Genomic DNA, 20,802 nt, shown 5'->3' with positions numbered 1-20,802 from the left:
AAAAAAAAAAAAAAAAAAAAAAAAAAAAAGAATGAAGCCAAGGACAGAAGAGGTAGGGTGCAAGCTCATTTATTTAAAAGATATAAAGGCATGAAAGTAAAAGATTAAAAGGCAAGAGAGAAAAGTTCCCACTGGCTGGGAAGGTGTTCTGCAGAGGATATCCATGAGAACACATTGTCTAGGGTTGTAGTGGTGAACCTATGGCACATGTGTCACAGCGGGCTCTCTGGATTGACAGCTCTAAAAAATTTGCCATCACTGGCCTAAGAGTTTTTAAGAAATTTAGAAGGGAGCTCAGGCCATTGTGTAAGAATATAATCTCTACTCTTTAGGAGACTACATATTTTTGGGGGGTGCAATCTAAGAAAGTGTTCATGCAGTATCTGTTCAGGACCCATGTGCCCTTGAACCAGTGGCCTGCTTGGTCATGTCCTGGGGAGGTCCCAGGCAGCTGAAGGACACCTGGCAGATGTTTTTGTAAGGCCCCTGCTGGGTCATGACTGCATCTCCAAATTGGGGTTCCTTGACTCCATTGTGGTCCTCACTACTAATAGAATCCCTGTCTCACTACCAGTAATTCCTATTATGTTCCACTCTGAAGAGGTGTCCCTGTCATGAGGGAAAAGGGATGAAGACTCCTTTGGCTGCTTTGAGTGTACAGGGCTGGTGAGACGGGGTCAGCTGCCAGTAGCATCTTCCAGAGGGCTTGTCTAATGGTTTCTCATAGAAACCAGGTGGGATCTCTAGGTGGGTTCTTTCTGCATAACCATCTAAAGTTGAATAGACTCTTAAGTGAGAGGCAAATCAAACAAGATTTGAGTAAACAGAGTCCAGAAACTAGGAGAAGTAGCAAGAGCATCAGTACTGATATGAAGGGTCTTACAAGGGTCCAGGCCTACCCCCATAGGGATTTAATGAGGAGCTCTTGAACCTCCACTGGGCAAGAGACTATTTTAGGAAGGAGCCCAGGTTAAAGATGAGTCCAGACATTGGGAAGGTGGATTGTTTAAAGAATTAGATGCCATGGAAATCACTGGAATCAGTGCATCTTCCCCTCCATGAGAAAGGCAGAGAGTGTGATGCAAGAGCTTTTTACAGAGGAAATAAGAGGACAGTTCCTGTTAGGGAGACAGCAGTAGTCTTGCCCTCTAGTCAGGCAAACTTAAAGGTAGATTGTAAGTCTCAGTGGGGGAGATGCTGGGGTCCCATGATGACCATGAGCCTATGGAGGAAGGTGTAGTTCCAGAAAACCGGTCATCTATGCACAGAGCAGGGTCTTTAATGGTGTGATTGTGCAGTGCTTGACATGAGAAAAGAAAACCTAGAGAGAAGGTAATGTCTTACTGAATACAAGGCCCAAACACTGGGTGACATAACCCCAGGTATGATTATTGGTGTCATTTAGTTTTAACATGGATTCTGTCCATGTTCCTGAATAGTTATGGTGTTTCTCCACCAAAGGAGGAGTGAAAGAAGTTGAGATACTTGAAGTACCATCACTGTTCTCTTCCAGGTTCCCACTTCTAATATATTGGAAGAAGACATTACAGAGGGAGAGTCCCAGGAACCCCAGTATGGGTCCCTGTGCCTTCAAGGTTAGAGAAGCAATAAGAAGGCTTAAGAAGTAGGGCTGTAACCTGTCCTATAAACTGAGAATTTTTTTCCTAGGAGAGTATTTTTCCATTGGGGAATTGAGGCTGAGGTCTATCTCACAAAGGGTAAGAGGACCAGTGGTGTAAAAGAAGGTCATAATGGTGTTTTTTCAGGATCTGAGGGTCAAAGGAGTGTTTTGAGAAAGCATGCCAGAGGGGTAATGGGAGCTGAGCCTGAGCTCCCCATTTTTCTGATAAATGTCAAGAGGAAAGAAGGTGTTCCTTGCTTTCCCTATTCAAGTAACTCTCCAGCCAAGGCATCCCTTGGCCACCGGTAAAGTCATAGTTGCTACTGGCTATAATCAAGAATCAAGAGGGGGCAAAGCTACTAGATTAGTTGCTCTGACCTGTGTGCTGACTGGTGTGCCCTTTGGTCTCTCTTGTGTTCCTGAAGCTTTTGGTTGTGACAAGAATTTGAACTTCTTTACCCAAAGAAATTGAAATACTTCTGTAACTGAAATTTAAGATCAACTGTTAGACCCTCTTTTGTGCATGAAGGCTAAAGTGGGGCAGGGTCCTAGCAGCCCTGACACTGGGCAGAACTGATTAAGCATTCTTTTTAGAGCCATATTTGCCATCAAAATGGAAATAAAATCAGAAATTTTAAGTAGACTTTGTGGTCGTTTGCGTATGAGGCTGTTGCTAGCATGTGCCTCTTTGTCTCCATCTAAGAAGACAGAAAAGTATACTAGCTATAGTGTCCCTTGGCCTTAAATCCCCAGCACAAGAGAAAATAAAGGACCATTGTTGACCATCAGACCAGACAGGGGAGTTGGGACCTGAGGAGGAGAGACTGATGAATTATGAGTCAGTCTTACAGCCCTTTGGTCACCTTTGAGCAAGAAGGGGGTTTGGAAGGAACAGTCCAGGCTCAACCAAACCAACAAGAGCAAAAACTTAAATAACCAAACACATCTATTTCTTTTCATAAACTTCATTCCCTGCAAACATTTCTTGACATAACTTGAACCTCCTAGTTTTGCTGCTGTCTTTTCTTTTTCCATCCTAGTAGGGCAAAACCTTCATCATATAAAATCTCATACCAGAAGTATATCTTCATACTTAAACTTACTTTGTATTTCCTTCTCTATCCTTATTGGTTTCTTTCTGTAACAAGCCTAGTAGCTACTTGGATGTGTCTTTAGTATACATTTTCCCCCCTAGGTCTCAGAGTGAGTTAATACATGTTTACATTCTAATTAGGATTGGCTGCCAAAGTGGACCTCCAAGTGGCCTTGCATAGCATCTTTATCTTAGCCCAAGCAGAAGGCAGCAGAAGTTAACCCTGTAATTGCAGTTTCAAAACTATCCCACTGCTCAAGAGATGTTTTAAGCATATCAGTTAAAACAAAAAATATGAACTCAAGTTGGAAGCTGAAAATAAATATCATTCAAGATTTGCCTCAGTGAGCTGTTTTATATATTTAATTAATTAATTTATTTATTATTTATTTTTTACTATATGTTTGCAGAACAGAATAATGTCTCAGTGGGCTGTCGTTAACTCATTGAAAGTTGTTAGGAAGACTTGGTCTCTCCTTTGGTATTCCTAGAAAGGCATTAACCTCAACTTTATAATCCATTAGGAGTCATTTAAGACCTTATTTCCCATCAACCTCAGAAATGAAAATTGTAGCCTTTGCCTGACATTTTTGGAGGCTGGGTGAGCAATTTAGCAGGTGGAAGCAGTACAGGAGTTTGAGCAAGAAGAATGTGACTCAGCAGGAAGACCAAGGACTATAGGCAAGACCCCCAGAATTCAGAAGCAACACATTTAGGGTGTAGGAAAAGATATACCACAGAGTATTTTATCCTTTCATTGCACAATCATAAAACAAATGTAACAGACCCAAGAGCACCACGGACAGAGATCATTTCCTCCCAGTGGAAGGATCCAATCTGGAAGGAAAACCAAGGTGCGACTGGGCACCAGTCCATCCATTCGTGTTAGGGGTTCGGCTCAGCCCACGATCAGTGAAACCTATCTCCCAAACCTTCAAGATCAAAGACCTTGCTAACTACCTTCAACTGGTTGCTGGGGTCCTGATACTGTTTTGAGCAGAAAGCTGAACTCACTTCAGCTGCAGAGGTAAGGGCTTGCCACAAGAGAAGTGAGGAGACATCAGTTTCACCTGCCTCTTTTTCTGCACCTCTGTGACCAGAGCAGCAGTCAGTGATGATCAGACAGAAGATCTGATATTTGGAGGACAGGGATCCTACCTTAGCTTCTGTATCTGTGTGTAAGCTGCTGCAGGAGCAAGTGCATGTTTCCTGCCGTGGGCTGCCAGGTGAGGGATGGAGTAGCTACTGCGCTGCTAAGGGCTGAAATTGATCAAAATGAACTTCAAAGGGCTATGAATATAGCTCCCTGTAGATCAATTGCTTAGCACATTCAAGGCCCTGGTCTGATTCCCAGCACCAGAAAAAACAAATTTCATTTTATAGCCCATGCTTTGCCCTGGAGGTTGCAAGCCTTCAGTGGACACTAGTTTCTCGGGTACTATCATCAGATGGATTCTGCCAGTGCATTTATTTAGGGAGGAGACAGATCTCTGGTGCTTCCTACTCTATCATTTTTTTTTTTGAATAACCAAGTTTGAACTCTGGAACTTGGGCTTATGAGGCAGATGGCAGCCCTACTCAGCTAAATCCCCAGCCCTGCCATCTTAAAAACCTCTCCAGTTCTTTTGCTGTGAGGGGATTTATTGGTAAATTGGTTCACCACTTTCCCTGTTGCCTATTTAGAATTCATTTTTCTCAGGTCCTCTAAGGTCATTATTACTTTTCTGCCAACTTTCAGGTATTCAAAGTTGTATTGTTCTTTCCATTCTCCCTGGCCTTGTTGGTTCATACCTTTATTAAAGTATCAACTACCTTTATATTTATTTTAGTGAGTTTGTGAAGGGCACAAAGATAGATGAGTGTGTTCATTCTTTATCCAGAGTCTCATCTCTTTATGTGTACTTACCTCTTTCGACTAGTCTGCAAACTCTTTGTTTTAGCTTGAGTTAGGGATATGACTTGGTATATCTCTTTCAGCAGCTAACTTACTGTTTTCCACGTATGGTGGCATAATCTGTTTGACTTAAGGCAGTGCTGCTTAGTAATATGTATAACATAATAATTCTAAGGCAGTTATTAATGTTTGTGCCCTACAGCAGCCCTGCATATATCCCTGTATTAATTCCTGTTTTGCATATTGAGAACGATTGATATTCTAGCTACTTTAGATATATATGCATACTAAAGTATAGTATAGCACTGAGTATATATATTGAGTACTGGAATACCGAGGTAGTGCTTCATAGTGTAAAAAATGTCTAGGGATATCTTAGAGTAGCAATCACTGATATCTAGAATGAAGATGGAGAATGAGAAAGAGCTACTCCTGTCGGAAAGCCACTTTTAATATTTAATTTATCCTCCTTTCGTTCCTTTTTCCTTCTGTTAATTAACATACTTTCATCAAAGAAACACTTAGCAAACTTTTTCTAATCTGATGTCCTTTGTAGTAGCTCATGCAAATTAATTATTTAATGTTCAATTTTTTATGAACTTTTTTAAGCTATTAAAATAGTACATACTTTCAAGTTCAGCCTGGATACTAAATGAAAGTTAGTACTTTGACAGTTTGTGTTCTGGGTAGCTAAGTCAGGGCACAAATATGTATCTATTAATTATCTTGTTTTTCCAGTCCTAACAGGGGTTTTACAGAAATGCACTGTATGAGTGGCCACTCTAATTTTGTTTCTTGTGTATGCATCATACCTTCAAGTGACATATACCCTCATGGACTAATTGCCACTGGAGGAAATGACCACAATATTTGCATTTTCTCACTGGACAGTCCAATGCCACTTTATATTTTAAAAGGTCATAAAGATACAGGTGAGTATAACACTTTGATATTTTTCTATCTGAAAAAGTTTCTTTTCTTTGAAAGTAAAATTTGCATACCCATTTTCTCAGATTTTTTTAGTACGTTTTGTTTTACCTATGCCTATGGCTTGATAGTGAAAAAATGTTTTCAGATCATCTTAGTTCTGTAAATTTTGTCACAGATTGTCTTAGTTACTTTTCTCATTGCTGAGACAAAGTACTTGACATCCAAAGTTAGAGGAGAGGTTTATTTAGTTCACAGCTTGTGGAAGTTTTAGTCTTTACTTGGCTTGCTCCAAGGCAGAGGGAACGCAGAGAAGAAACAGTTTATCATGGGCAGAAGATAGCAAAGCAGCCAAGCAAGGGGACTGTAACAGTGTCTTTCTGCACCTTTTATCCAGACTACGACTGGTGCTGGAGATTGAACCCAGGGCTTTGCACATACTGGGCAAGTCTTCTGACACAGAGCTACATCCCAATCCTATATGTAGGATTATAAAAGTTATAAAAGAAAGAGGCTGTAAAATTTTAAAACACTTCATAATTTCAGTTTTGTGCAATGAGGTTTACTCAGGAAAATGAAGGCTATCTGTTTATCTTTTGACTTTCATTTCTGTATTTATGCAGCAAATTATGAAGACCCAGAAGAAATATGTTCAGGATTTGGTATCATTATTTAAAATATTTAATACTTTGGAATATCATTTTCCATGATTTGTATATGATCCTGATTCTGTAATAATTCTGGATTTGTATGTGACTTAACAGATCTTTTATAAAATGACATGATTAATCTGTGTAGTTATATATTATATATATCAGAAGTAGTCATAGATAATACACAAATGATAAATCTTAAAAGCTTTTAAATCTTTATGGACTCTGAAATTTTAATTTCATATTTTCACATGTCAAGGAATTTTTAATTTTTTTACTCAACCACTTAAAAATATTTAAAAAATTGTTTTTGTGAACTATAAAAAGATATCTATATATCAATCTCGAATAGCTGGAGACATGACCTATAATCTTGAAGAATTTGTAAAATGTATCTGTGATTTTTTTTTTCTGTGTGACATTTTTAATACAGACTTTCTTGCTTGCTCACATGCTCTCTCTCTCTTTACCTCCCTCCCTCTTTCCCCCGTCCCCTAATCCTCCTCCTTCTCCCCCTTCCCCTTCCTGATAGGGTCTTGCCATGTAGTTCACGCTGGCCCAGGCTAGCCTCAAACTTGCAGAAATCCTCCTGCTTCACTTTGGGATTACAGGCATGCGCCACCACACCTGGCTCAAGAGTGTTACAAATGTTTTAAATTTTTATATGGAAATCCAATATGTATAAAAGTTGAGTCTTGCTATATTACAGTATATTATTAAACATATAATAAAAGAATAATATGATTTCTTCCACTTATGAATTTGCCTAGTTTCAACGTTTATCAACACTATATCCTGTTTTCCTTCACCTTTCCTTCTACTTCAGTGTCATATTTATTTATTTTTATATATATTTACTTACTTATTTTGAGACAGGGTCTCACTATGTAGTTGTGACTGACCTGGAACTCACTATGTAGCCCAGGCTGGTCTCGAACTCCTGCAGGCGTGCGCTACTACGCCCGGCTTTTTTTTTTTTTTTTTTTTAATTTCAATATTATTTAAAAATTTTTTTTTTCAGGACTGGTAATTGAACCCAGGACTTTCACATAGAGCTGCATCCTCGGCATTTTTTACTTATTTTTTTATTTGGAGACAGGGCCTTGCTGAGTCGTTCAGGCTGGGCTTGAAATTATCGTCTGCCTGTCTAAATTTCCCAGAGTATTAGAATTAAAGGCATGGGCCATCATGCCCAGCTTTAAAAGAAGTTCTTAATGTCATCCTATTGCATTTGTAAATACTTCACTCGTATAACTCTAAAACAAAAGTTGGCAATTTTTGTACAGGATCAGCTACTAAATGTTTTGGGCTTTTCAGGCCATATTTTTTGCTATCGTAACTACTCATCTCTGGCATTGTAGTTAGAAGCAGTTCTAAACAGTGCAAACATGAGCTTGTCCATTGTTTAGTAAATCTTTTCAAATGTTTTTCAATAAATGTGGACTCTGCAATTTGAATTCTGTATTTTCATATGTCAAGGAATTTTTTGGTTTTTTTCTCGACTGCTTAAAAATGTGAAATAACATTTACAGTTTACCTGGAGTATAAAAAAGTAGCCAATATACATTAGTTTGTTGATCCTTTCTGTGAATAACAATCTCCCCCCGACTTTTTCTTCCCAAAGGGAGAATACTCATAATATCATTATTATACTTAAAACAGAAACTGATTTTTTACTTTCATGTATCTAGTGAATACTTAGATTTACCCAGTTAACTAATAAATATTGTATCATTACCTGGATCCAGTATTTCATTGAGGTTTACACAATGATCACATTCTGATTATGCCATTACTACCGGCTTTAATCACAGTACTTTTCTATGGTGATCTTTCCAAGTCAACTCCTTGATTACTGTTTGTGACTTTTATACAGAAAAGACAGTAAATGCCTGTTATGTTCTTCCCCACCTTTTTAAAACTGCTGTTGTTTAAGGAATTAGTTATCACTTCTTTATTTATATTCTCAAAGTGTTTGGTATCTAACTGTTGGAAGCCTCTCTCATTTATTCTCGTGGCTGTTAAATAGAACCTTCAGTAATCTTCCTTGCTTTCTGGTAGTACAGAATGTTCCAGAATCACTTTGTATATTTTTCTTTTTTTGATACTGGGGATCGACTCAGGACCTTGTGCTTGCAAGGCAGGTGCAGTGCCACTGAGCTAAATCCCCAGCCCTACAAATATCAAGGATCAAGCATTTAAAATCTCCCGTTCCTAAGTATTTAAAAACTGGAACTATGTAAATTCACCTTAAAGCACTGTTACTCGTTAGAAGTAAATGAAATTATATAAAGTTTTGGAGATAAGTTGTTACCTTTGTAAAAGTTATCCATAGGGAGAAGTTTTTTAAAAATTAACTGTTTCCAGCAAATTAAGACAGTGATTTTTTTGTTTTGTTTTCTTTCTTTCATACTGGAGAGTGAACTCAGGTCCTTGCCAGTATTGTATAATCACTTTTATCATTGAGCTACATCCTCATCCCTTTTTATTTTATTTTATAACAAGGTCTTGCTTAGTTTCCTGGGCTGCCTTGAACTTGGTATATATACCTGTTTAATCCTCTAAAATAGCTAAGATTACAGGTGTGCACCACCATGCCCAATTAAAATTTGTGTTTCTTCCTTTTTTTGACCATGGAGATGTTTTGTGATAGCGTCTCCTTGTAGTCCAGGCTAGTCTTGAACTCGTGGTCCTCCTGCTTCAGTCTTCTGAGTGCTGGGATTACAGGTGTGCACCATGATATCTGGCTGTTTTTCTTCATTAAAAACAAAAACAAAAACGGGCTAGGGGGCGTCTAACCTGGCCTCATGAATGCTAATCTACTGATGAAGTACCTGTCCTGCCTGGCTCTCTGTCTTTGAGCATGAATGAAATATTAAGAGAATGTTCCACTGGTTGAAATTACTGATCTGTGTATTTATTTAAAGAAACAAAGGAATAATCAAATAATGCAGAACCTTTAAGTAGGACTTTTAAAAAAGATTTTCATATTTGAAAGCTTTTCTTACAAAGGGAAATAACGTCTAAACACTGTAACCAGGTATTTATTTGGACAGTAACGTCTTTCAGTCTCTGTCCTTGTCATGAAGCATATGTAATATGTTATGGACAAGGTCATGTTCTGTTCTTGTTACCATGGCTAGTTGTGTATTTCCTGAGGATCTAAGTGTTTGGATTTTTGAGATGGGGTCTTCCCATATAGTTCAGACTGGCCTTGAAGCTTGAACTCACTATGTATCCCAGGTTGGTCTCAAATTTGCAGAGATCCTCCTGCCTCAGTCTCACAGGTGCTAGGATTATTGGTGTACACTACCACGCCCTGCTTACATTTGGTTTTTAATTTTTTTTTTTTTCATAAAAGGTTAAAATTAGCCGGGCATGGTGGGGCACGGGCACGCCTATAATCCCAGCACTTGGGAGGCTGAGGCAGGAGAATCACTGTGAATTTTAGACCAGCCTGGGCTACATCGTGAGTTCCAGGTCATTCTCAACTACATAGTGAGACCCTGTCTCAAAAAAACCCAAAAAAAAAAGGTTAAAATTATCCTGGTGTGATACAGACCTGCAGTGACTGACAGATACTCAGGAGGCTAGGCAGGGTGCTGGCCTGGGCAACGTAACAAGACCCTACCAACCCCTCCCTGCAGTAAAAGATTAAAATTCTTTAATCTCCAAATCTTCTCATTGGTTAAATGGAATAATAACATCTAATTTCTGAGATTGTTGCAAAACATTTTTATTGTGTTTGATTCATGGTAAGTACGTAATGACTTAGCTATTACTCAGTAAAGGTTTGTATCTTCTGCTTTCTAGAGGTTCAGTACTAGTACATGTTCATGCTTCATGTTACACATTTTACATATTCTTATTTTCCTTTTGCCCTGCTTTTCCATGTAATTTTTATCTTATGTATTTATGACCATCATTTGGAAAATTTTTTTGGTGCGAAGTAGAAAAAACAAGGAGACTTAATTCACTTACAAATTAAAAATTATATTCTTATCAAAGAAAGAATTATTTTTCCTAGATTTAGTAATCCCTCTTTTTTCTTCGTTTTTGTATTAACTCTTGCTAATTTTTTACATATATTTCAGTGGGTCTGTGAGACACTTATTTTTTTATTGTGTATGTGTGTAATACATAATAGTGATATTTATTTGGGGGAATTGGTACATACAAACAACACAATGTTGATCAGTTTCAATCCCTTTACTTCCCTCTCCCTTACCTTCCCGCTCCCCCTGGTCCCCTTCTCTATCTCCCAAAAGCTTGCCTTCTTGCTTCCTACTATCTCTGATTTATGTGTTTATATTTTAGTTTCTTATATAAGAGAAACTGTGCGATAATTAACTTCAAGTGTCTCACATTTTGCTTTGCATTATGTTGTCTGGTTGCATCTATTTTCCTACAAATGACAAGATTTCATTCTTCTTTATGGCTGAATAATATTCATACATACACACACACCCCATTTTCTTTATCCATTCATCCGTTGATGGGCACCCAGGCTTTTTCTAGAGGTTAGCAATTGTGAATTGCATTGCTATAAAAATGGGTATGCAGGGCTGGGGATTTAGTTTAGTGGTCTCCCACCTGCTTCGTAACTGCAAGGTCCCAAGTTCAATTCCCTGTACAAAAAAAAAAAAAAATGAGTATGCATCTATCATTATATTATGATATCTTTAACTCTTTTGGGAATAATGTGTTTCCAGGAGAGATATAGCTGGGTCATATGCAATATCTGTTTTTAGAGGAATCTCCATACCACTTTCTGTAGTGGTTGTACTAATTTGCTTTCCCACCAGCAAGAGTTCCTTTTTCCCCATAATTAGCCAGCATTTATTGTTTTTTGTGTTCATTCTGACTGCAATAAGATGGAATCTCAGAGTTGTTTTGGTATGCATTTTCCTAATGGCTAAATAAAGATGCTGAACATTTTTCATGTACTTAATGACCATTTGTACTTCTTATTTTGAGAAGTGTCTATTCACTTGATTTGTCCATTTTGTGATTAGGTCATTTGTTTTGGGGGAGGTTAATATTCTAGGTATTATTAGTCCTCCTGTCAGAAAAGTACTTGGCAAAACTTTTTTCCCGTTCTGTAGATTTTTTTCACTCTGTTCATTTTTTCCTTGCTATGCAGAAGCTTTTTAATTTGAGGTAGTCCCATTTGTTGATGCTTTAATAGTGTTTCCTGAGCTGTTGGAATGCTATTCTGGAAGCCCTTTATGCCTGTGACTTCAGATGTTTTCCTGTGTTATTTTTCAGCAGTTTCTAGGGTTTTTGTTTAGTTTTAAATATTTATCTATTTATTGATAGGTCGTTGTACTGGGGGTTAACCCAAGGCCATAGCAGCTACACCCCTGTGTGCCCCTCCCCTTTATTTTACATTGTGTGGCTAAGGCACTGAGTTGCCTGGGTTGGGCTTAAACTTGTAACCCTCCTGCCTCACCCTTGTAGAATGCTGGGTTTATGGGTCTGCACCATCACATCTGCCTTAAGTTTCTTTTTATATATCTAGGTCTTTGGTCCATTTTGATTTGATTTTAGAATAGGGTGAGAGATAGAGATCTAATTTAATTCTTCCCACATGGAAAACCAGTGTTCCCAGCACCATTTTTTAAAGAGGCTCTCTTTTTTCCTGTGTACATTTTTGGCCTCTTCATTAAAAGTCAGATGGCTGAAGGTGCATGGCGTTGTTTTTTCATCTCCTCTTCCATTCCATTGGTCTACATTTCTATTTTTGTGTCAGTACCACACTGTTATTGTTACAAAGCTTTGTGGATAATTTGAAATCCAGAACTGTGGTGTCCCTTTTTGTTCTTTTTGCTCAGGAATGCTTTGGCTATTTTGGGTCTCTTTTAGTTGCATATGAATTTTAGGATTGTTTTTTTCTAGGTCAGTGAAGGATGTTAGTATTTTAATAGGGATTGTATTAAATCTATAGAACACTTTTGGTAATATGGCCATTTTAACAACATTAATTCCGCTTATCCAAGAACAAGGGGTGTCTTTTCATTTTCTAATATCCCCTTCAGTTTCTTTCTTCAATTTATTATAGACGTCTTTACTTTCTTGGTTATATTTATACCTAGGTACTTATTTTTGAAGCTATTGTGAATGGAATTGTTTTCTTGATTTCTTTCTTTGTAGGTTCATTGTTGGTGTATAAGAATGCTGTTGACTTTGTTGTGTTGATTTTGTATCCTGAAACATTACTTTTTCAAATATTGCAACATGTAAGTTAGAATGGGCTACATTATGGTAGAGTAACAAGCAATTCTCAGATCTCGGTGACAACAGAAGAGCATTTCTCATTCACCTTACGTGTTTAACATGAATTAATGAGGGGACTCTTTATCAAGTTTTTTTCAGGGACTCGGGCTGATAGGGACTTTCTGTCGACATGTGTTTCGGTAGTTACTGCAGCAAGAAAAGGGCCACATGGCTAACAATGCTTTGACTCTTAAGAGCATATACCTTTGAAGTATAAGCTGCCATTTCATCTACTAAGGCAAATAAACCTTTGCGTGACTTCAAAGGGAGGAGGACTGTGCTTTTGGTCACCAATTACTCAGCTTGGTTTCACTCCTAAAGTGGGTAAAAATAAACCCACTTTTCTCGCAGCATCAGTCAATCCAAAATTCCCATGCAGTCACAGCATGAAGTTTAAAGTTAAGAATCTTTAAGAGCTCTGTGGGCTAAGTGTACTTATGTTACCCCATACCCAGTATATCAGAGTAAATATTCTCCTTCCGAAAAGGAAGCAGTACAGGATAGCAGTTTATTGTCCATGGCCGTTCTGAAATTCAAGTGAGTGACTTTTTCAAGTACCCTCTCTGCTCTCATCAGATCCCTCTACTCTCAAGAAATAGGTTCTAGTTCATTGTTCTTTGTGGCTCTGCTTTGACTTCGTAGGATACTCTATTCTAAGGTAATTTTTCATATTTATAATGTTGATTAAAAAAAGATATTTAATTAACTATTCTGTTACTGTTGGATGTTAGGATCTTGGTTCCAGGTTTTGGTGTGCATGTCATTTTAATGAAATTGATCCTAACTATCTGTATAAACAGAATTTCAAAATTGTATGCATTATCTTCCTGTTGTGTTTTAGAGCTAGAATGGATCATGCAGCCTACTTGTCCTGTTGTCTCATTTTAAAAACTCTGAATCAGAGGTTCAGTGTTAACCTTGTGATTATACTGGTTGTAAGTGGCACATTTATAACTTAATTGTCTAAGATACTATCATTTCACAAAGGCTTTTTTTATTAAAAAATGCAATATTTTAATAATTTGCAGGGTTGAACAGTTCTCTACATGAAGATATATTAACCAAGGACTTTTTCCTCCCTAGTTTGTAGTCTTTCATCTGGAAAATTCGGGACATTACTTAGTGGCTCATGGGACACCACCGCTAAAGTCTGGCTGAATGACAAATGCATGATGACCTTGCAGGTACAGTATTAATTGCAAGTATTCTAGATAATAAATGAGCATGATAATTCTATGGCAACTTACGTTGATACCAATTTTACTCATAGGGTCATACAGCTGCAGTATGGGCAGTAAAGATTTTACCTGAACAGGGCTTAATGTTAACTGGATCAGCAGACAAGACTATTAAACTATGGAAGGCTGGAAGATGTGAGAGAACTTTTTCAGGTAAGATCAGGTAGACTGGTTTTATAGTCATCAGTTATTTGCTCAAATTTTTTTTTTCCTGGAAAGATTAGAAGTTTAAAAATGATAATTGAAGCTGGGCGTGGTGGCATACACCTGTAATCTTGCCATCCTGGGAGTCTTAGGCAGGAGCTCACCCGAGGCAATGTAACAAGACTCTGTCTCCAAATAGAAGATTTAAAAAGGGCAAGCGATGTAGCTCAGTGTGGAGGCTCTGGGTTAAATCCACTGTATCCCCCCAAAAAATGTATTTAAAAACATCAGTATATTTGCAATGCTTAATTTGGGCACATTTGATTTTTCTGAAAAAATTAGCTTTTCAAAAGAGTTATAAGATCCCATAAAAACACCAGATGTATACTGATAAATAGCTGTCTGAAAAACTATAACATATGTATGTGCTTCTGTGTGTTACAATGTATGCAACTTTTCGTATGTAATTACAATTTTGGTTGTCCTTTTAACATAGGCTGAAAATTCAAGTAATAAACCTTACTAACGATGGGTCCGCTGTTTGTTATCTTCATAACTAGAAGAAAGCATTGCTACCTTTATTTATTTTGAAATACAACATTTTTGGGTTTTGTTGATGTGGTTTTGTGGTAGTTGTTTAAAACTTTAGCTTGTAAATAGTACTATGCTAAGGCATCTGCTGATTAATTTCATGCATGTATGTACATGCTGGGGATTAAACCTAGGAGCTTGCACATGCTTTACAACTGAGCTAGATCCCAGCCCCTGTGCTAATGTTAATATCACAGATTTATTTGTGGGACACTTATTGTTGGTGTAAGTTTTGTGTGTGTGTGTGTGTGTGTGTGTGTGTCCACCAGGGATTGAACCCCAAGACATTTGCAGCGATCTGCATTCCCAGCCCTTATTTGTTTATTTGTTTACTTATTTTTTGAGACAGGGTTTGGCTAAATTGCTCAGGTGAGGCTTGAATTTGCAATCCTCCTGCCTCAGCCTCCTAGCATGCTAGGATTGCAGGTGTGCACCACCATGCCCAGCTTGGTGTAAGCTTTCTTATTGTAGTTTTCCTTTATTTATTTTCTCCTTAAAAGTTTATCATGACCTAGATGATACTCCAGGAAGTCCCTTTATGCAGATAGAAGTATCTGTAGATGGAAAATGGATAATGTGTTGTTTCTATTTCAGTACATTCTAGCTATTGATCAATTGATCAATTAATATCAAGTCATTATTAGTTTGTAATAACTAGTCTAAATGAACAAATATCGACCATGGGAAAGTACTTTTTTTATTTTTTAGGTTACTAGGGATTGAATCTAGGACCTCACATGTTTAGCAAGTACTTCACACTCCACCCTTTCTTATTTTTTACGTTACAGAATGATCTTGCTAAGTTGTCCAGGCTAGCCTTGAAATTGTAATATTTCCTGGAATTATAATTTTGTACCATACTGCCCAGCAAGCGTGGGAAAGTTTTGACCTCTCAGCTCTTTTATTGGATCACAAGCTTTGGAGAATTTTTGTCCTTATATTTAGGAAACATTTTCTCCTTATTCTATATTCCTGTTATATTTTAATATTTTACCTTTTATTATTGGGAAAGAAAAATTGAAAATGAATTGTTGTGTGAATATGAAGAGTTGTTAAGGTCAAAATACTGTTTCTATAATGTTTTAGGAAAAGTTTTGAGACCATAATGATGAATATAAAATAATTTCTCAGGACTGGTAATAAAAAATGTTGTCAAACCTGAAATACAAATTTTGGTTACGAAAAACCAAAGATGGAATTTCTCGAACTTAAAAAATTATTTTTTACTATTCACAGATATAGCTTATAATGTTAGTAAAATACATAAGGTTATCAAACAAAGGATATATTTTATTGATTTACATTATTCTTTTTTAAATGTAGGGCATGAAGACTGTGTAAGAGGTTTGGCAATTTTGAGTGAAACAGAATTTCTTTCCTGTGCAAATGATGCTAGTATTAGAAAGTGGCAGATCACTGGAGAGTGTCTTGAGGTGTATTATGGACATACAAATTATATTTATAGCATATCTATTTTTCCAAATTGCAGAGGTAAGATTATTTTATATGTTGAAATTTGTATTGTGCACCATTCCATCACATTCTTGGGGAGGAAGGCTGATTACTTAAATCAGTTTTCTGTTGTGATTGAAAATTTTAGTAACTTTATTTCCTACATATCTTTTTTCTAATGGGAAAAATTGTGCCGGGGATTTAGCTCAGCGGTTCGGTGGCCTGCCTTGCAAGCGCAAGGACCGAGTTCGATCCCCGGTACAAAAAAAAAAAAAAAAAAAAAGAAAGAAAAAAACTCTAATGGGAAAAATTGTATGACCATTTTTATATTAATTCAGGTCAGTTAGATATCTTATGAAAAAGTTCTTGAGTATCTGAGCAAAGACTAATTTATTGGTGCAATATATGAAATGAATAAAAAATGTAATTTTAAAGTTGTGTAAATGGCAAATGTGTAAAATTTTAAAACACAATGAGGTTTAAAAGTGTCAATATATGTGTAGAAAGATGTTGCTTCTAAATATACTTAATCATTTTTCATTAATTTTAGATTTTGTGACAACAGGAGAAGACAGATCTCTGAGGATATGGAAACACGGGGAATGTGCTCAAACAATCCGACTTCCAGCTCAGTCCATATGGTGCTGCTGCGTGCTAGACAATGGTGATATTGTGGTTGGTGCGAGGTACTTATAGCCAGTCAGTGAATGGGTTTTGTGTGTTTAGGCCTATGATAGACCCTAGTGTACAGAGACAAGCTCTTTCAGGTGAGTTGGGAAGACTTCGTGCACGTGTTTGTTACTAAACAGAGCAGTAGCAGGAACAACAGCTAGTACATAATGGTATGTGATATAGTTTGTTAGACCAGTACCATACTGCAACTTGTGTGGTCAAAACACTGAATGCAAAAGAAATTAGAAAGGTGGGATTGGTTTGGGAACATTTTTCTGGAAAAGAAATTCAAATTGGATTTTGAATGATAGTAACAGAAGAAATTAGAATTTCTGACTAAGAAAACCAGTATAAGTTTCCTTTATGGAATGCATGTGATGTGCATGGAGATGAGGGGAAATAACTGAGAGGACAGAGGCTAGGGAAGAGTGAATAGTAAATATGGTGACTTCACTGTGGAGCATCTTGATAGCCAGGTATTTTTCCGATTGAGTGCTTGGGTTTAAGGGGCTTTTAAGCAAGAAATGCTCTCTTGAGTTATTCACAAGCTAGGACTGGATTTGACTAGCGTTAACACTGGACAGGAATGCAAACTGGAAATCAATTGCAGCAGTAAGGGTGGGAAGTTGCAAAACATAAGCCTCACAGTGCTGATGGATAAGAAAGACACAAATGAGGTAATATAGAGGCAAAATTATCAGAAAGAGGGTTAAAAAAAGAAAAATAATCTTCCAACTTTTTTTAGTTAGCAATTGTATTAAAATGGGGAAATGAAAAAATTAATTTGCTGCAAAGAAGGTAACTTTGGCTATAGAATTCCAGAGTCAGTATTCAACCACACATGCTAGGGGATCATGGGTAGTTGAACTGGAGCCCAGTGTATGAGCCATAAGCAAGTTGTAGATACCTTTCTCAGAGGGGAGATATGTAGAGGAGAGAAAACTAAGGATTCAGTAGTGCAATATATTGTGAAAAATGGCCAGTAGGTTAGTCAAAGTTCAGTGGTAAAAATTCAGGGAGGTGGAAAAGGAGAAATTTTGGAGGGAAATTCAACTGTGTCAGAAATGCTTTGGGAGGTTAAGGGGTGGACAGTTTAAACAGCATTTAGATTTGACGTGAAAGATGTTATTAGTCTTTCGACATCATAATTTGGTAGAAAAAGATGGAACAAAAGGTGAGAGGAGGTGAAGGGCCGTTTGAGGAAGGGGATGGAGGAAAGTATTACAGACTGATAGAGCTCCCTGGCATTGGAAGCAAGAAGAAAAAGAAAGAGATGGCTGTCACAAATACAATATTTAATAAAATAGAGGTATTTATTTTTTAGCTGAGCAGGGGGTTAATTTTTTGGCTGAGTTCTATTTTCCCCAAGTTAGAAGTTGAAGAAAAACCAATTGAAAAAGTAAAATTAATGTTTATAGAAAGTTAAATAAGAAAGTATTCTCTAGAATTGAGTAGGATTAATACAGCTGGAAGTAGCCAACATTAACTCTACTTCAAAATTTAGAATTGAGAAATTAAGGAAATGTTAAGTTAAATAAGAAAGTATTCTCTAGAATTGAGTAGGATTAATACAGCTGGAAGTAGCCAACATAACTCTACTTCAAAATTTAGAATTGAGAAATTAAGGAAATGCAATCTTTCAGAGAATAGAGGTTGAAGACTACCATCCAATCTAAACATGAAACCTTTTTTTTTGAAAGAACAAACATACTATTTATAAATTATCCCACTGCTTTTTATTTATTTATTTTATTTATTTATTTTTGTTTGTTGTTTTTTTGGAGACAAGGTCTCTCTAAGTAGTTGAGACTGACCTGGAACTCCCTATGTAGCCCAGGCTGGTCTTGAACTCACAGCGATCCTCCTGCCTCAGCCTCCCCAGTGCTGGTTACAGGTGTTCATGAGACTGACCTGGAACTCCCTATGTAGCCCAGGCTGGTCTTGAACTCACAGCGATCCTCCTGCCTCAGCCTCCCCAGTGCTGGGATTACAGGTGTTCACCACCACACCCAGCTCCCACTTCTTTTCTTTATGGTATAATACACATGTAACATTGACTTAAAAAGTAAATAGTATATTTCCAGATTGGTATTGTGGTAAATAAATGGGTGTTGAAATTTGTATTAAGTACATATTTCTCTGTCCTTTGCCATTAACTTTTTTAAGTAGCAGAAATAATAGAGAATGTATGCTAATATCAGTGTAGTGCTATACTCAGCAATAATTACATAGTAGCATTTCTCACATTCGCAAATACAGATTGGTTTTGCTTTAGCTCATTCAGGTGTGAGAATGTTAATGCACTATGGCAATGATTTTTTAAATTTTTTTTTTCTTATAGTGATGGTATTATTAGAGTATTTACAGAGTCAGCAGATCGTACAGCAAGTGCTGAGGAAATCAAGGCTTTTGAAAAAGAGCTCTCCCAGGCAACCATTGATACCAAAACTGGTGATTTAGGGGACATTAATGTTGAACAGCTTCCTGGGAGGGAACATCTGAATGAACCTGGTAAATATTTCAGTTTATCTAGTAGTTAAAAATGCTACCATCTTTGGGGATGCGAAGAGAGATAAGAAAATTATGTTATCTTGCTAGTGTTTTCACTGTTATTCTTACTGCCTGGTACTGATTTTTGAGTATTTCGATCATCACACCATATTGCTATAAGAAACCATGTTCTTGTCTTTGTCTTACAGTTTAGACTTTGAGTAAATCTTTCTATAAACAAATTTTTCTTTTAATAAATCTCCAAAAACAACTCAAAAATAGTAGGTACAGTGCCGGGGGTTTAGCTCAGTTGTTCTGCCGCCTGCCTCATAAGCACAAGGACCTAAGTTCCATTCCCAGTACCAAAACAAACAAACAAACAAACAAATAAATAAATAAATAAATAGTAGGTACTCAGAAGTCACCCATTTAATAATTTTTTTGGAATTTCTGCAAAAGACTGTAGAAACTAAACATGAGAATGAGTTCATAAAACAATGTCTGCTTCATGAACTGGGATCATTTGAATTAGAAATCGGAACATAAGTCGTCTCAGTGAAATCTTGTGTCCCTGACCAACTGTATCAGTGCTTTTTAAAACTTGGTTCATGGGGATTTTAGATCCTTTCAGGATGTTCTTGGGTTCAACGCTTATTTTTAATATTAGATGTTGTTTGGCTCTTTATATTGTGTAAGGCTTACACTTACGGTGCAAAAGCAGTGATAGATAAAGCTGCTGGCTGTCCAGTAAACAAATCAAGGTAGAGGCACCAAAGTCTTCAAGTAGTTATAACGTTCTTCACTGGCACGCTGTTGTCGATTTTGGAAAAATGCCATTTGCCACTAAGAACCTCTTGGGTGAAGCATTAAAAAGTATTATAAATGTACAAAAGTATTATAAATGTAAAGCGCACATAAAAATACAATAACATGGTGTCTCAAGGAAAAGCATTTGTATAGTGTTTTGTTTGTTTTTGTTTCTTCTTTTTTGAGACAGGGCCTCATTTGTAGTCTTAGCTGGCCTTAAACTCAATAGGTAGCCCAGGCTGGCAGCAGTCCTCCTGTGTGGGCCTCCAGAGTGCTAGGATTATAGGCATGCACCACTATGCCCGACCCTTGTGTAGTTTTTTTGAGTTGCAGATTAAACTACTACTTTTTTCATGAAATATAATTTTTATTTGAAAATGAAAGGACAACTATAGTTATTCAGGTTTGGGTATTTGGCAGATGTTTTTTGAAAAATGTACAAAATGAGCATGTCTTTTTAAGGAAAATAATTGACAATATTTGTGGCCAAAGGTAAAATTGAAGCTTTTGCAGAAATTGAAATTTTATAAAACTTGTTTCTCTCCCCAGGAGCTTAATAGTTTTCCAGTATGTTAAAGACCATTCTAGTAATATAGATGGTAATGTTAGCAAGTGTGAGTTTTTCAGATGTTGAATAGTAAAATGGTTTATGTACATAGATCTGTGTAAGTCAGTGAACTAATGTTTTCTAAATGATTAGGAAATGGTATTACATTTGCATTGGTAAAAGGTCCTCTCAAAGTGGGAAATAAACCAATGGGTTTCAGTGTAAAAGTGTGGAAAATTCATTGATATGGTTTCAGATTCTACATTGTAACCTTTAAGAAACTACCACTTGTAGAATATTGACATTTTCTGAAAAAGCTACTTCATCCTGTTTCTGAACTTCTTACCTGGGTAAGGATGAATTTTTTTCTAATTCAGCCAAAGCAGTAAATTAAAAG

General features: G+C 36.9%; 1 protein-coding gene across 1 annotated transcript in view; it reads left to right on the top strand.

The window, feature by feature from the left end:
* Positions 1–20,802, top strand: part of Plaa (phospholipase A2 activating protein) — a gene marked incomplete at its 5' end in the record, with an annotated part of 40,618 nt that overhangs the window by 2,649 nt on the left and 17,167 nt on the right. The window contains 6 exons of the mRNA XM_010627028.3: positions 5,347–5,540; positions 13,548–13,648; positions 13,735–13,855; positions 15,761–15,928; positions 16,440–16,575; positions 18,903–19,072. Coding sequence (XP_010625330.1) covers positions 5,347–5,540; positions 13,548–13,648; positions 13,735–13,855; positions 15,761–15,928; positions 16,440–16,575; positions 18,903–19,072 — 890 coding nt within the window. The remainder of the gene's footprint in view (positions 1–5,346; positions 5,541–13,547; positions 13,649–13,734; positions 13,856–15,760; positions 15,929–16,439; positions 16,576–18,902; positions 19,073–20,802) is intronic.

This window comes from Fukomys damarensis, unplaced genomic scaffold (genome assembly GCF_012274545.1).
Source record: "Fukomys damarensis isolate Sample0158 unplaced genomic scaffold, DMR_v1.0_HiC HiC_scaffold_36, whole genome shotgun sequence".
Classification (NCBI taxonomy): Eukaryota; Metazoa; Chordata; class Mammalia; order Rodentia; family Bathyergidae; genus Fukomys; species Fukomys damarensis.
The sequence above is the reverse complement of the archived record's forward strand: the minus strand, read 5'-3'. Positions and strand labels throughout refer to the sequence as shown.